This window comes from Phaenicophaeus curvirostris, chromosome 16 (genome assembly GCF_032191515.1).
Source record: "Phaenicophaeus curvirostris isolate KB17595 chromosome 16, BPBGC_Pcur_1.0, whole genome shotgun sequence".
Taxonomy (NCBI): Eukaryota; Metazoa; Chordata; class Aves; order Cuculiformes; family Cuculidae; genus Phaenicophaeus; species Phaenicophaeus curvirostris.
In genome coordinates, this window is record NC_091407.1 from 15,873,590 (window position 1) to 15,887,969 (window position 14,380).

The 14,380-nt window shown below is 54.2% G+C and overlaps 1 protein-coding gene across 1 annotated transcript; it reads left to right on the forward strand.

The window, feature by feature from the left end:
* The first annotated feature begins 308 nt into the window (after positions 1-308).
* Positions 309-14,164, forward strand: TEDC2 (tubulin epsilon and delta complex 2). Its single transcript, XM_069870545.1, has 11 exons — positions 309-317; positions 1,830-1,982; positions 2,484-2,641; positions 4,135-4,190; positions 4,883-5,564; positions 7,940-7,993; positions 9,844-9,928; positions 10,304-10,412; positions 10,653-10,754; positions 11,145-11,344; positions 13,944-14,164. Exons 1-11 carry the CDS (start codon positions 309-311, stop codon positions 14,088-14,090), a joined length of 1,755 nt encoding a protein of 584 aa, XP_069726646.1. The 3' UTR covers positions 14,091-14,164.
* The last annotated feature ends 216 nt before the right edge of the window (positions 14,165-14,380 follow it).

A 14,380-nucleotide genomic window follows, 5' to 3' on the forward strand; every position in this document is an offset into this window, starting at 1 on the left:
TGATTTCAACCCTGTAAGAAAGTTTATGTTCTCTGTTTGCTCATTAGCAGGAGCCTTGCCTGGATTACAGCAGCCTGGTCCCCTCTTCAGCTGTTTCTAATTGCTTAAACGTCAACAGCAACCAGGTGCCCACCAAGATCTGTAGCTGCCTCATCACCTAGACTGTGTTTTTCCAGGCACTGCAGGGTGCTGGTGGCACTCGGCCCTCTGCTGAGCTCCAGAAAAGCTGTATCTCTGCGAGCATCCCTGGTCTGCAGCAAACCACACAGTGTAGAGCCACAGAGAAGCACTGGGCACTGCTCTCCGCCATGCCCCAGGTGAGATCACCTGTGGAACTTATCCAGAGAAAACCAAGGCAGGGATTCCACCAACAGGAGGGAAACACAACAAGTTTCATGCACTTGGAGCTGATGTGAAACAATTTGGTGGGTTTTTTTCATCCTGGTGATTCTATGATTCTATGATTCCTCTTCTCCAGGCTGAGCTGACCCAGTGATTCAGCCGCTCCTCACAATTTTCCCCTCCAAACCCTTCCCCAGCTCCGTGTCCTCCTCTGGACATTCTCCAGCACCTTTAGATCCTTTTTACCCTGCAGCCCCAGAGCTGCCCCCAAAGCTTGAGGTGGGGCCGCCCCAGAGCGGAGCAGAGCAGGACAATCCCATCCCTCTCCCGGCTGTCGATGCTGTGCTGGATGCTCCCAGGACACGGTTGCCCTCTCAGTTTGTATTAGGACAGGGGGCAATGGGTATAAACTGGAGAGGGGCAGATTTAGATTAGACATAAGGAATAAGTTCTTCATGAGAGTGGTGAAGCACTTGAACAGGTTGCCCAGAGCAGTGGTGGCTGCCCCATCCCTGGAGGTGTTCAAGACCAGGTTGGATGGGGCTTGGGCACCTGATCCAGTAGGAGGTGTCCCTGCCCATGGCAGGGGTGTGGAAGTGGATGATCTTTAAGGTCCCTTCCAACCCAAATTATTCTATGATTCTATGACACAGTTGCCCTCTCGGCTACCAGGGCACGGCTGGCTCACAGTCCACTTGCCGTGGGCCAGCAGATCCCTTTGCTCAGAGCTACTCTCCAGCCTCAGTTTGTCTGTCCGTCCAGGGCTGCCATGTCCCAGGTGCAACCCCAGCACTCGCCCTTGTTTAACTCCACCAGGTTGGCGATTGCCCAGCTCTCCAGTTTGCCCAGGTCCCTCTGCAGGGTCTCTCTGCCCTCAGGAGCATCAGCAGCTTCCCCTAAATTTGTTTTTATCCACGCACTTGGTTATTAAACCTCCAAATCCTGCATTCAGGACATTTACGAAGACGTTAAAGAGCTCTGACAAGAGGGAATGGCCTCAAGCTCCACCAGGGGAGGTTCAGGGTGAACATCAAGAAAAAATATTTCACAGAAAGGGTCATTGGGCACTGGCAGAGGCTGCCCAGGGAGGGGGTTGAGTCACCTTCCCTGTAGGGGTTTAAGGGACGGGTGGATGAGGTGCTGAGGGACATGGTTTAGTGACTGATAGGAATGGTTGGACTCGATGATCCGGTGGGTCTCTTCCAACCTGGTGATTCTGTGATTCTCTGGGATGGATCCCTGCGGAACCGCCCTAGGGACGGGCTGCCAGCTCCGTGTAGAATCATGGAATCATGAAGGTTAGAAAAGCCCTCTGAGCCCATCAGCCCAGCCCCCGGCGCCGGCCAAGCCGCGTCCCTAATTGCCACAGGGCTTTTGGGCCTCCAGGGACAGGGACCCCCGCTCCGCGCTGGGTAGCCTCCGCCAGGGCTTCACCCCTCGGGCGGTGAAGAAACCTCTCCGGTCACCGGTCCTCCCCTCCCGGGCAGCTTCAGGCCCCGCCCCGGGCGGTCACGCTCGCTCCCCGCCCCCGCTCGCCCCTCCCCGCGGATCCTGACGGGGCCGTGAGAGCCGTGAGGGCCCGGGGAGCGTGTTCGGCGGCGGCGCCCGCGCCCCATGCTGCCCGCGGGCTGCGGCGGGCGGTGAGGGCTGGGGGGGTGCGGGCGGGTGCTAGGACCCGGCAGGGGCTGAGAGCGGGCGGGCGGCGCTAGGACCCGGCGGGCCGTGGGAGCAAGGCGGGCGGCAGAGCGGGGCGGGCGGCGCTAGGGCCCAGCGAAGGGGGGCAGTGGGAGCGGGCGGGCGGGCGGGCTGGCGGCAGCGCCCAGCGGAGGGAGCGGGCGGGCGGGCGCTAGGACCCGGCAGAGCGGGAGAGTGGGAGCGGGCGGGCGGCGCTAGGACCCAGCGGAGGGGGGCTGTGGGAGCGGGCGGGTGGGCGCTAGGACCTAGCAGAGCGAGCCAATGGGTGCGTGCGGGCGGGCGGGGTTAGGGCCCGGAGGGGCGGGGATGTGCTTGTGGGGCGGGCGGGCGCTAGGACCCGGCGGGCGGTGGGAGCAAGGCGGGCGGCAGAGCGGGGCAGTGGGAGTAGGCGGGCGGCGCTAGGACCCAGCACAGCGGGCCAATGGGACTGGGTGGGCAGGCGGTAGGAGGGGGCGGCCGAGCGGGCGGGCGGCACTAGGACCCGTGTGACACCCCCCACCCCCAGGCTTCGGGCGGCGCTGCGGGCGGCGCTGGGCGAGGCCGCGGAGCGGCGGCAGCAGCTGGAGGAGCGCGCGGCGCGGGGCCGGGAACTGCTGCGCGGCTGGTGAGTGCGGGCTGGGGGGGCCCGTCACGGGATCACAGAGTCACTAGGTTGGAAAGGACCCCCAGGATCATCGGCTCCAACCATTCCCATCAATCACTAAACCATGTCCCTCAGCGCCTCGTCCACCCGTCCCTTAAACCCCGCCAGGGAAGGTGACTCAACCCCCTCCCTGGGCAGCCTCTGACAGTGCCCAATGACCCTTTCCGTGAAAAATTTTTTCCTGTTGTCCATGGCACAGCTTGAGGACATTCGCTCTCGTCCTGTCCCCTGTCACTTGGGAGAAGAGCCCAGCTCCCTCCTCTCCACAACCTCCTTTCAGGTAGTTGGAGAGAGCAATGAGGTCTCCCCTCGGCCTCCTCTTCTCCAGGATAAACAACCCCAGCTCTCTCAGCCACCCCTCTTGCTCTCCAGCCCCTTCCCCAGCTTTGTTGCTTTTCTCTGGACTCGCTCCAGAGCCTCAACATCCTTCTTGTGGTGAGGGGCCCAGAACTGAACACAGGATTCGAGGAGCGGTCTCACCAGTGCCGAGTCCAGAGGGAGAAGAACCTCCCTGGACCTGCTGGCCACGCCGTGTCTGATCCAAGCCAAGATGCCATTGGCCTTCTTGGTGACCTGGGCACACTGCTGGCTCATGTTCAGTCGCTGTCAACCAACACCCCCAGGTCCTTCTCCTCCAGGCAGCTTTCCAGCCAGACTTCTAGTCTGGAGCTGCTCAGGGTTGTTGTGCCCCAAGTGCAGGACCCGGCATCTGGCCTTGTTAAACCTCCTGCCATTAGTCTCAGCCTGGTGGTCCAGCCTGTTCAGATCCCTTTGCAGAGCCTTCCTATCCTCCAGCAGGTCCACAGGCCAATCTGGGGTCCCCATGGGCTGGGCTGGGGGCCCCATCAGCCAAGGTGGGGACCCCTTGGGCTAGGGCAGGTTCCCGTGGGCCAATCTGTGGTTTCCATGGGCCAATCTGTGGTTCCCATGGGCTGGGGTGTGGTGCTGGTCAGCCAGAGTAGGGTCCCCACGGGCTGGGGGTGGTCAGTGTCCCCACGGGCCATGGTGGGGGTTCCATCGGCCATGGTGGGATCTCCTGCAAGCTGTGGTGGGGCTCCCCCTGCAGCCGTGGTGGTGGGGTCCCATCAGCCATGGTGGGATCTCCTGCAAGCTGTGGTGGGGCTCCCCCTGCAGCCGTGGTGGTGGGGTCCCATTGGCCATGATGGGGGTCCCTACGGGCCATGGTGGGCTTCCCCACTGGCCAGGGGCAGTGGGGGTCCTCACAGGGCAGGCTCTCTGCAGCCATGGTGGTGGGGGTCCCCTCAGCCATGGTGGGCTTGGTGGGGCTGCCCCCACAGTGTGGGTAGTGGGGTTCCTTTCAGCTGTGGTGGGGTCCCCATGGGTCATGATGGGGCTCCTCTTGTGGTCCCCACAGCCGTGGTGGGGTCCCCACAGTCATGGGGAGGCTGATTCCACTTCCCAGTGCCAACCCTGCTATGTGTTTCTTCTTCCAGGGACCGTGAGGAAGATGAGCAGCCACAGGCAGCGAGTGGCTTCAGCCTCACACATGGTGAGCATCCCTGGGAGCCAGCTGTCGCCTCCCAGCGCACAGGGCCTGGCTGGGTTGAGCCAGCTGTGATGTTGAGGTCCTGCCAGTGTTCTGCATTCACTCAAAGCCCCCCTCTGCCTTTTTCATACCCTTGGGTTAGCCTTGAGTTGGGCCACAGTACCCAAGTGTCCATGGGCCTGACCGAGGTGTGGCCATTGTCACTGATTAACAAAGGGAAAGAGGGGAGATTGAGTTGAGATCTTGGGAAGAAATGTTTTGCTGTGAGCGTGGGGAGGCCCTGGCCCAGGTTGCCCAGAGCAGCGGTGGCTGCCCTATCCCTGGAGGTGTTCAAGGCCATGTTGGATGGGGCTTGGAGCCCCTGATCCAGTGGGAGGTGCCCCTGCCCCTGGCAGGGGCTGGGACTGGATGGGCTTTAAGGTCCTTTCCAACCCAAACCATTCTGAGATTCTGTAGGGGGGGTGCTGACTCAGGAGAACTGTCTCCTCCTGTGACTCGCATGCATCCTGAGCTTTCAAGGTTTTTGGCAAGCCTGCCTGCATCCTCTGGGGAGTTGCTGTGGGAGCATGGCCAAAATACTTCCTGCACTGTTCAGTGGGTTCAGTTTCCTTTTATAGCACCTGGAAGAGCAAGTTAGTTTAGAGACAAATGGGGAAGATTCAGGTTTGGACTTACTGATACATCTCCTCTTGCAGAGGACAGGCCTTCGCCCAAGGAGCTGGAGGAGCTGGAACTGCTGAATAAGGCCTTAGAGAAGGCACTGAGAGTCAGGAAAAGCATCTTGAAAACTCCATTAGAGACCCAGGGAGCTGCTAGAGAGAAATCTGCGGGTGAGGGACCTGCTCCCAGGAATGCTCAAGAGCAGCAAGCGCCTGCATCTGTTGAGGATGTTCCCGTGACAGCAAAGGTGAGAACTGTAAGCAAGAATCCTGCACCTTTGAAGAAGCCCTCTTCATACAAGCTGAGAGCCCCTTATAGGACTGATCCAGAGGTGAAAAAACTGCAGAGGAAAGCCCCTGCCAGGTGTGTGTCTCTAGGTCCCAGGACAGCTGGGAAGAGTTCTTCAAAAGGAGTGGCCTGCAAACAAGGGAGGAGTTATAAGGCAGCAATTGACAATGGGGATAGAGGTGCCTGCTCTGCAGCTGAACCCCAAAAGACACCTGGCTTGTCCAGGTCTGCCCTGAATCAGCAGCAAAGCTTTTCCACAGGGGATTCAGCTCAGGGAAAGGTCTTGGTAACTGCTGGCAGGCAGCTTTTTGATGCAGGGAAGAAAAGCGGTGGCTTCCTGGGAGAGTCCAGCAGAAAGGAGGACCCTACAAGTGAAGGTGTGTTGGGAAAAAGCACCTCGCCACGGACAGTCACCCTCCAGGAGAAGGGGTAAGTGATGGCAGATGGGCACCTCTGCCTTGTCCCACTTGGTGCTGATGAGCACATCTGCAAAGCCAGGTCTCTGCCACAGCTCTGCAGGGTTCACCACCCCTCAGGTCCTTCTCGAGAGGAAAGGCCCTTGACAGGTTCAAAATTCACTTATTACTGAGTAGTTTTCATTTTAAGGGCTTACTCTTGGATGGCTGGTACTTGGAAAGTCTTCTAATTAAGCCATTTGATATTTCATAGCCCCCCCCCGGCTGTTTTGGAAAGCTGTCTCTGCAGAGCTTTCTTGAGCCTTGGTTTTCCTCCAAGTCCACTCCCCGTTATAGCTTATTGATTTTTTCCTTTGTTGTTTTGGACCATAGTAATACATAAAGCTTGGATTCTTTCTCTCTTGCATGCCCAGTGCTGTTTGGAGAGATGGCTTCTGGGTATGATTCCATCCCCTTTAACCTGTCAGTTGCTGCTCCTGTAAATACACATATCAGTATGGACTGCAGTGCTGTCGTTTCTATTCGTTGAAGGAAGAGTTTAGGTAGATGTTACTGTGACTCTGAAAAAGGGGCAAAAGAATATTGAGAGAGCTGGCTTTGCATTCAGACCAGTCTGTCTCGTTTCAATAACTTCTGGGTTCTTTCCTGTGTGCATTGCTTTAAAACCATAGAATCCCTATGTTGGAAAAGATATTTGAGATCATTGAGTCCAACCCTACCTGTCCACTGCTGAACCAGATCCCTGAGCACCTTGTCTGCCCACCTTTTAAACCTTTCCAGGGATGGGGATTCAACCACCTCCCTGGGCAGCCTCTGCCAGTGCCCGAGAAACCTTTTGGTGAAGAAATTTTTCCTAATGTCCAATCTGAACCTGCCCTGGTGCAAATTGAGGCCATTTCCTTTTGTCCTATCACTCAGGCAAAAAGACTGGCACCCACCTCTCCACATCCTCCTTTCAGGCAATTGTAGACAGTGATGAGGTCTCCCCTCAGCCTCCTCTTCTCCAGGCTAAACATCCCCAGGTCCTTCAGCCGCCCCTCATAACCCCTGTTCTCCAGCCCCTTCACCAGCTCTGTTCCCTTCCTCCCTTCCCTGGACTCGCTCCAGCCCCTCAATATCTTTCTTGTAGTGAGGGGCCCAAAACTGAACCCAGGATTCAAGGTGCAGTCTCACCAGCTGAGTCCAGGGGCACGGTCGCTGCCCTGATCCTGTTGGCCACGCTGTTTTTGATACAAGCCAAGGTGCTCTTGGTTGTCTTGACCACCAGTGAGGTTCCAATCTGATTCCTACCTGTCCCTGGACACTTGGGACAAATGGTTCTCAGCTGCCACAACGCAGCTTTTGTGTTTGTGCAGGGAGCAAACTGTCCTTGTTCATGTGGTGTTGGAGCAGACACAGGACACTAAGTGGCAGTTGCTGAGGGAACAGGAATCTGGATTCAAATGTTTGTTTACGTAAAATCCCAGCCTTGGTCTCCGGTTCATAGTTTGCTTGTGATGAGCTATAACTGCCAACCTGCATGCTTTTGCAAGAGCAAGTTGGGATTTCTTCTGCTTCAGGGTCAAGGCACATCTGTGATTCTGTTATTCTATATTCGCATTGGAAGCCGAAATGTGATACGGTGCTAAGCAAAGCTGCCTTGTCACACTCGGGCATGGCGTCCAGCCGTGTCTGTACCTATCAGTTTCCTTGAAGGTGCTGTCTCTGTGTCTGAACTCTGCCTTGTCGGGGCTGTGCTCCCAGCTTTCTGCTTCGGATGGGCTCTGGCTGAGGTTCTGATGTGGGAGCTCTCCCAGGCCAGCTCAAGTGGTGCTCGTGGAAATAAATGATGGACTGATCCTCCTCACATGAGGGCAGACTGAAGGCAGTGGTGAATTCAACCACCAGGGTTGTTGGCATCTTCCATTACAGTTAAATGAATTTCAGATTTAGGCAAAATCATAGAATCACCAGGTTGGAAAAGACCCACCAGATCGTTGAGTCCAACCGTTCCCATCAATCACTAAACCATGCCCCTCAGCACCTTGTCCGCCCGTCCCTTAAACACTTCCAGGGAAGGTGACTCAGCTCCCTCCCTGGGCAGCCTCTGCCAGTGCCCAGTGACCCTTTCTGTGAAAAATTTTTTCCTGATGTTCACCCTGAACCTCCCCTGGCGGAGCTTGAGGCCATTCCCTCTCATCCTGTCCCCTGTCACTTGGGAGAACAGCCCAGCTCCCTCCCCTCCAGAATTTCCTTTCAGGTAGTTGTAGAGAGCAATGAGGTGTCCCCTCAGCCTCCTCTTCTCCAGGCTAAACAACCCCAGCTCTCTCAGAAAATGTCATTTTCTCTTTGAAGCTGAGGCTCTGCTGCTCTCTGGCAGTCAGGGTTGATGCTGTTCCTGTTTTGTAGGTGCCAGCTGAAGCTGCCCCTTCCCTACAGGAAGGCCTATTCCAGGAATGCCAGGTAAGCCCAGCCTGGTCAGTCTAGACCCACCCTCTGCTTAGGGGCTGTGGAGAGGGGGCGGAGAGGGGAGACTGGGCTGCTTTGGGGCTCCTGGGAAGGCAATGACCGAGCTGTGTGTAGGGCCTGAACTCGGAGTCAGAGCTGTCATCCAGTGCAGCGTGCCTCTGCCAGGCTGTTCCCCAGGATATGTTTGTGTTATCTCTGTTTTCAGGGTGCTAATCCCTGTTCATCTGAGAGTTGTGAAGGCACCGGAGTGCTTTAATCATGGGATTAAGAGTACAGAACCCTCTGCTGGTCCTGCATGCGAGTAGCTGAAGGCAGGAAGCCCCATGGGGTGGGTGCATGTATTCCTTGTGCAGTGGAAGAATTTCCAACCGGGACCTGCCCTGATGAGGCACCTCTCTTACCTGGCTGCGTTTGAGGCCAATTCCTGTTGATGAACTCTGTCTTAAACAGAGCCAGTTGCAATGTTCCTGCATTGATGGTGCTGGTGTCTGGATTGCTGGTGAATGTAGTGCACTAGTTCATTCTCCAGCCCTCTCAAAGGGTTTCCCATGAGTTCCTTTGAGAAATCTTTTCATAATCCAGCAGATTTCTCATTATGTGGCTTGTCCATATATTAAACTTGGACCCAATATTAAATCTAGCTAGAGCTCCTGGTGCTGTGTCCAAAAATTCCTCCTTCTCTTGGGAACGGTCAGTTTAGACACCGGTTTGCTTGTTGTAGAGACCCTTGACTTTCACTTGTAAATGGAGCCTTTTGGCGTCTTAATCACTCTGGTGTAATTTCATGCTCTTCACTGTTATTTTCAACTCTGGAACAGCTTGAAAATAACCTTTTCTCTGAAGAGCCCTTACTGAGGGAATGCACCTTGCCTGGTAATTTCTGCTCTTTTCTGTTCCATTAACTTTGCTGTTTCTTTGCATGATGTTTCCGAGAACTGCTCTTTCTATCCTGATTTTAAAGATCCGTTTGGATGGAGGGAGGAGGTGCACACTTGGGTTAGACTGTTGTGCAGTGCATAACTGTTTTAGGCTTCATTCTGGGGGCTCTCGCTTCCTGCAGCAGGTCTGGGGAGACCAGCAGTCCTGTGCTTAAAGAATGTTATGGTCCCTGTGCCCCCGTGGGGCTACTGAATTCTGCCAGTGAAACCACCTCTGGTAGGCACTGTATTTGTGTAACAGGTTCATTCTCAAACCAAGCTCTGATGCAAGGTCCTGTCCTGCTTACTCATGATACTACCCTTAAAGCTCTGTGGTTTGTGTCCCTCGTGCTAAAGCGCTGCTGCGTGCTTCTTGCCAGCCATACCTGTCACAAAAAAATGATGAAAGGAAGTCTTAAGGCAGTTTGGTCTATGAAGGAATCGCTGTGCTAAAAGCCAGGTTGAGAATCTGTCCTATCTGCTCTACCACAGAACCTCCTTTCTGTGTACATTTACTAACAGAGTAAATGTATAGAAATGCAAATAACTTGCCCCTCAAGAAAGGGGGGGAAAATTTGTTGTTTCCTATGGAATGAAAACATAGCTGGAGCGATAGGGCAGTATTACTGATGTGCTGCAAGTTTACATTCTGCTTAGGAATGTGTTATCTCTCTTCTGATGGCTGTAAATCCTTCCCCTCCAAACGGGCTAGAGGGTGTTTCTCAGTGTTGGATGCTTCTGCAGGATGTCATTGCTGATTTAGTACCGGCTGTCAGAACCAAGAGGGGAGTGGCTGGCAAAGAACCTGGGGAAGGGAGGGGGAGGCAGATGCTTGTATTTGAAGCCCTGTTGTGTTGCAGCTCATTGTGAGCAGGGTCTGATACAGCTGAGAGTAACTTCCACCTCCTGCCCCACTTGAATTTTCAGGGCATGGGAGAGATGTCGCCTCTGCCAAACAAGTGCAGATGCAGCAGCTGCAAGGAACAGTTTCATAGAGAGGATCCAGACAACTGTATCCTTTCTCTGCTCACCACCCCCTTCAGGAGTACACGGTGCAGTGCAGCGGGTACCAGGTGTGATCCCTTTGCGGTGGGTTCCTGTCTGAAGAGAGTTGTGCCTCCAGTGGCAGCAGTTCAAGCCAGGTCTCCCCGAAAGTGTTTTTTTTTCAATAGCGCAGCTCTTGAGCAGTCCTAAAACTTCTGATGCAGGCAAACAAGGCCTTGGGGCAAAGAGGCATCCGCAGCTGTGCTGTCCTTGCCTTCTCCCGGGCAGTTCGCCTTCCCTGGCTGCTTCACCTCTACCTCTACCCAATCCTAGCTGGCCCAGGGCTTGGGCGCACACGCAGAGCTGGTGCCGTGAAACCTTCCTTAAGCTGCTACTCTTTCAGTTTTGTTCACCGGTGCCAGCCTTCAGTCCTGCAGAGATAGAGGAGGAATTAAAGGTCCTCCAGGATGTCCCCTCCCTTCTGAGCCAGTATGTGGAAGCTGAGCCTGAAGGTAAGTAGGGGGAAAAATGGGCAGGGGGGTGGAGGGGGTAGAAGGTGGAAAAAGGGCTATTTCTGTGGGCTCCAGTTCCACGTGTCGTGTGCTCTTGGCATGTGCTGGACATGAGGGACAGGAGCCTTCTCTGCCTAAAACGAGGGATGGTTCACCCAAGGCCACTCTGGAAACTGGTATTTAGGGAGAAATGTTTTCAGGATGCTCATGCCTGCTGATTTTCTTCTGCTTCTCTCCTAGAGCATCCCACTCTGCAAAGAGAGTACGAAAGGCTTCTGACCTTGGAGGGTTTGCAGACCACTGTTTCCCAGTGCCTACATAAGCTGCACCTTCTGCAGGCAGGTGAGCCAGTTCCTATTTCTGTAGTCAGATAGGAATGTGGGCCACTGTGCTCAAACAGCAGTTGCCATCTGTAGAACACTGTGGACTACACTTTCTTTTTCCCCCTTGTTATCCTTAATGATAATGTAGCATGTGAAATTGTCTGGAGAAACTATCTGTGTTCAGAAGGTGCTTGGGACTTTTATCTGCTGCAGTTCAGGAGGGTTAGTGTTGGAGATGAGGGAGCCCGCGTGCTTCAGGTGTCCTGATAATGTCGTGTGTGAGGAGCTTACCCAGACTGACAAAGTGTCATCAGTCACTCATTTTGAAGAACAAAGTAGATCACACATTCTGCGAGTACAGATTTAACTTGTCTATCCGTGTCTCCTGCTAATTCTTCCACCCTGGCAGCTGTGGAGTCCCAGATGAAGCTGTGCCCAGACTGCTCTGAGGAAGCTGGAAGCTGCTCTCCCACCTGGGCACAGCCTTGTGATGGTGCAGGCCTGCTGGCTCGTCCTCTCCTTTCTTACTCCAGTCTCCAGGAGCTGAGGGACCTGTTTGCCTTGAAGCTACAAGTATCTATGCTGCACCAACAAATTGCCTTACAAAAGGTGAGTCTTCAAATGCGTTAGTGCTCCTGGAGCAGGCCGAGAGAAGGGCAGTTGTGTGGGATTGTTGAAGTACAGGGTCTCAATGAGGGAGCCCAAGCACAGCAAGATCCCTCACTGGTGTTTCTGTGTTCATATCTTGTGTCCAAAGCCCATCACTGCCTTGTTTACTTCGCAGATAAACAGAGTTACTGTTCTTGCCAAGGCAAGAGCAGGGGCCTTGAAGTGTCTGACCCTCTCCTGATAAGATTTTTGGCTTTAACTACTCTGAAAGAGCCCGGCAGTGGAGGATGTTGTTGGTAATGGCTGAAGACCCCTTTTGGCAGCCCTTTACAGTCCCGTGAGGTCATCCGCTCTGTCCTTCTCTGCTGTGTGACCTCCAGCAAGCGATTTCCTTTGCTGTCTGTTCCTTCTTTTCAGTCTCAAACCCCTCTGCTGCTAATCCTGACTTCACTGTGCTGAGACTGCCCAGAAGAATGTAATACAGCGTTGATGTCTCCACCAGCCTGAGCAGAGCCCATGCTGCTTAGGGATCATTTGTTCCTCTCAACCAACAGCAGCAAAGGGCAGAGAAGGTCTGTGCAGCCACTCCTTTGCCCTAATCTTTGCCATTGGCCTGAATTATAGAGGCTTTGGAAAAATCTTTTTTTTTTTTTTTAAGCCAGGGAAGAGTTACTCGTAGCTCGCCCCACTCCTCCCTTTGGCTGAAGATAGATTGCTGCCTGTCTCCAAATGGGACTTTAGCACAATAATCCTGAATTATGGGTTATTGGGGTTTGACATTTATCCACCCAAATGAAGCAGTGACCACAGCCAGAGGCTTTGTTAACCGACTCCGTTCCTCTGTGCCTCTGTCTAAACTGGTGCTTTGTGCTGGGCATTCTCTGAGTGCCTGGAGCAGCTTTTTCCAGAGGATACGTGACATTCACCTTCCCTGGAGGTGTTTAAGGGACAGCTAGACGAGGTGCTGAGGGACATGGTTTAGTGATTGATGGGAATGGTTGGACTTGATGATCCAGTGGGTCTTTTCCAACCTGGTGATTCTATGATTCTTGGGACAGGTGAAGTGAATGGACTTGGTACAAGATAAATACTCTGGGAAAGGATGCACGTGCTTTTTAGCCAAGCCTGTCCATTGCCTTTGTACCAAGAAATGCAACGAAGCATAGGAATCCTGGCCACTCTTAGCCTGCCTTTGATGGTGAACGCCTGTTTCTGCAGTGAATCATCAGGGGCAGACCAGGCAGATAGAGGAGAGAGGAGGCTTTCTTAGACTGTGGGGCAGTGTCGTGCTGCTTCATGCGCCAGCTTCCCCTTAGGCATTCGCATCTGCAGCTCTTAAGTCTTCCCAGAGGTCAGCAACTGTGTCATGTTTCCCTGCCGCTGTGCAGAGATCTGTGGAGAGTGGGACTGGGAACCCCTTGCAGATGCTCTGTACCATAGACTCAGAATCACAGAATGGTTTGGACTTCAAAGCCCATCCAGTTCCAGCCCCTACCATGGGCAGGGACACCTCCCGCTGGATCAGAGGCTCGAAGCCCCATCCAACCTGGCCTTGAACACCTCCAGGGATGGGGCAGCCACCACTGCTCTGGACAACCTGGGCCAGGGCCTCCTCACCCTCACAGCAAAATATTTCTTCCTAAGATTTCATCTCAGTCTCCCCTCTTTCAGCTGAAAACAGTTCCCCCTTGTCCCATCCCTGCCCTCCCTGATCAAGAGCCCCTCTCCAGCTTTCCTGGATCCCCTTTCAGTACTTTATTCTGTTTGGATCTTCCTTTGTTTCCGCTTCTGAAAAACACTGTGAGGGTGACCCAGGCAGTTGACTGACTGCTCTTGTGGGAAGGCAGCACGTGCAGCTGGCTCTGTGTTTTGGGTGTGCAGACTGCTCAGACTTCATTAGCTGATGCCAGCTGGAGAAGAAATCCCAGGCAAAATTTCTGAGCAGTAATTCAGGAGTGGGGCACTAAAGGCTGACCCTTTCCTTTAACTGGAAGCTGCCTTGGGCTCGAGTTGTCTGTCACAGCTGTAATCCTGGAGTTCTGCACTGTTAGTTGCACTGGCTTGCTGGAGAGTGTGAACTGGCATCACTAGCGGGGCTTAATAAGCCAGAAGCCAGGCTGGTCAGTGTTGGAGAGCCAGTGCTGCTGTGGAGGGGCATGGCTTTGTTCTGCCTGGGCTGGAGTCAGCTGTCTGTCTGTCTGTCTGCCCAGCTGTGGGTGGCAAAACTCTCACAAGTGGAGGGTTGAGCTTGCCATTGGGTGAGTTAAACACTTCACTTGTGGTTGCAGAGCTCCTGAATCAGCTTCTGCTTCTTGCAGGATGCCACTCTCGCCCCAGCACTGGGCCATCTCTGCAAAGAGAGAAGGCCCCACCATTTATCTCGCTGCTCTGGGAATGCTGGGTGGCTGCTGGTGTGCATCATCAGCAGAGTGATCAACTCTGCCTTTGTTACGTATGACAAAAGAAAGCATCTGTCTATCAGTTAGTAATGGTATTTGTCATGCTGCTCAGGTTACAATTCACTTGATATGCAGCCGCTTCATGGGATCCTAGCAGCACACTCTGGCTCTGCTGACGTGTCTCCTTTGCTCCTGCCCAGGTCATGATGACCGAGCTCCTGCCTGTCCTGGAGTCCAGGCCGCACCCAGAGGCCTCTACAGCTCAGCTGTACCGGGCGATTTACACGCTGCTCTGTGAAGGAGGCAAGCGATTCCCTGTGCTGGTGAGAGATGAGCTGCCAGACTGATCCGGTGGGAGCCTGCTGCTTGCCATCTGCACAACCAGAGTCAGTTTTAAGCAATAAATTTTGTGTATTATAAAGTTTTTACTCTGCCTGTTTGTCCAACTAAATTTCTGAGGGAGGAGGGGTTCCTTTTTTCCCCCTTTTGTAGCACTTTTACACGCTGCTAACTCTGAGTTTTGGTGAAGCCTCTTCAGGGCTTCATGGACGCTGGTTTTCACTTCTCTTCCCAGGTCGGTCTCTCTGGCAGCTCCAAGTTCCTGAGTGTCCTAGTTATGGTACTGGGCTTCTATGGG

What these genes read in the sequence shown, in the direction of transcription:
- TEDC2 (XM_069870545.1), top strand. An exon ending in GTCACCCTCCAGGAGAAGGG is followed by an intron (nt 5,565 to 7,939) that starts GTAAGTGATGGC and finishes CCTGTTTTGTAG; the next exon opens with GTGCCAGCTGAAGCTGCCCC. An exon ending in TAGAGAGGATCCAGACAACT is followed by an intron (nt 9,929 to 10,303) that starts GTATCCTTTCTC and finishes CTACTCTTTCAG; the next exon opens with TTTTGTTCACCGGTGCCAGC.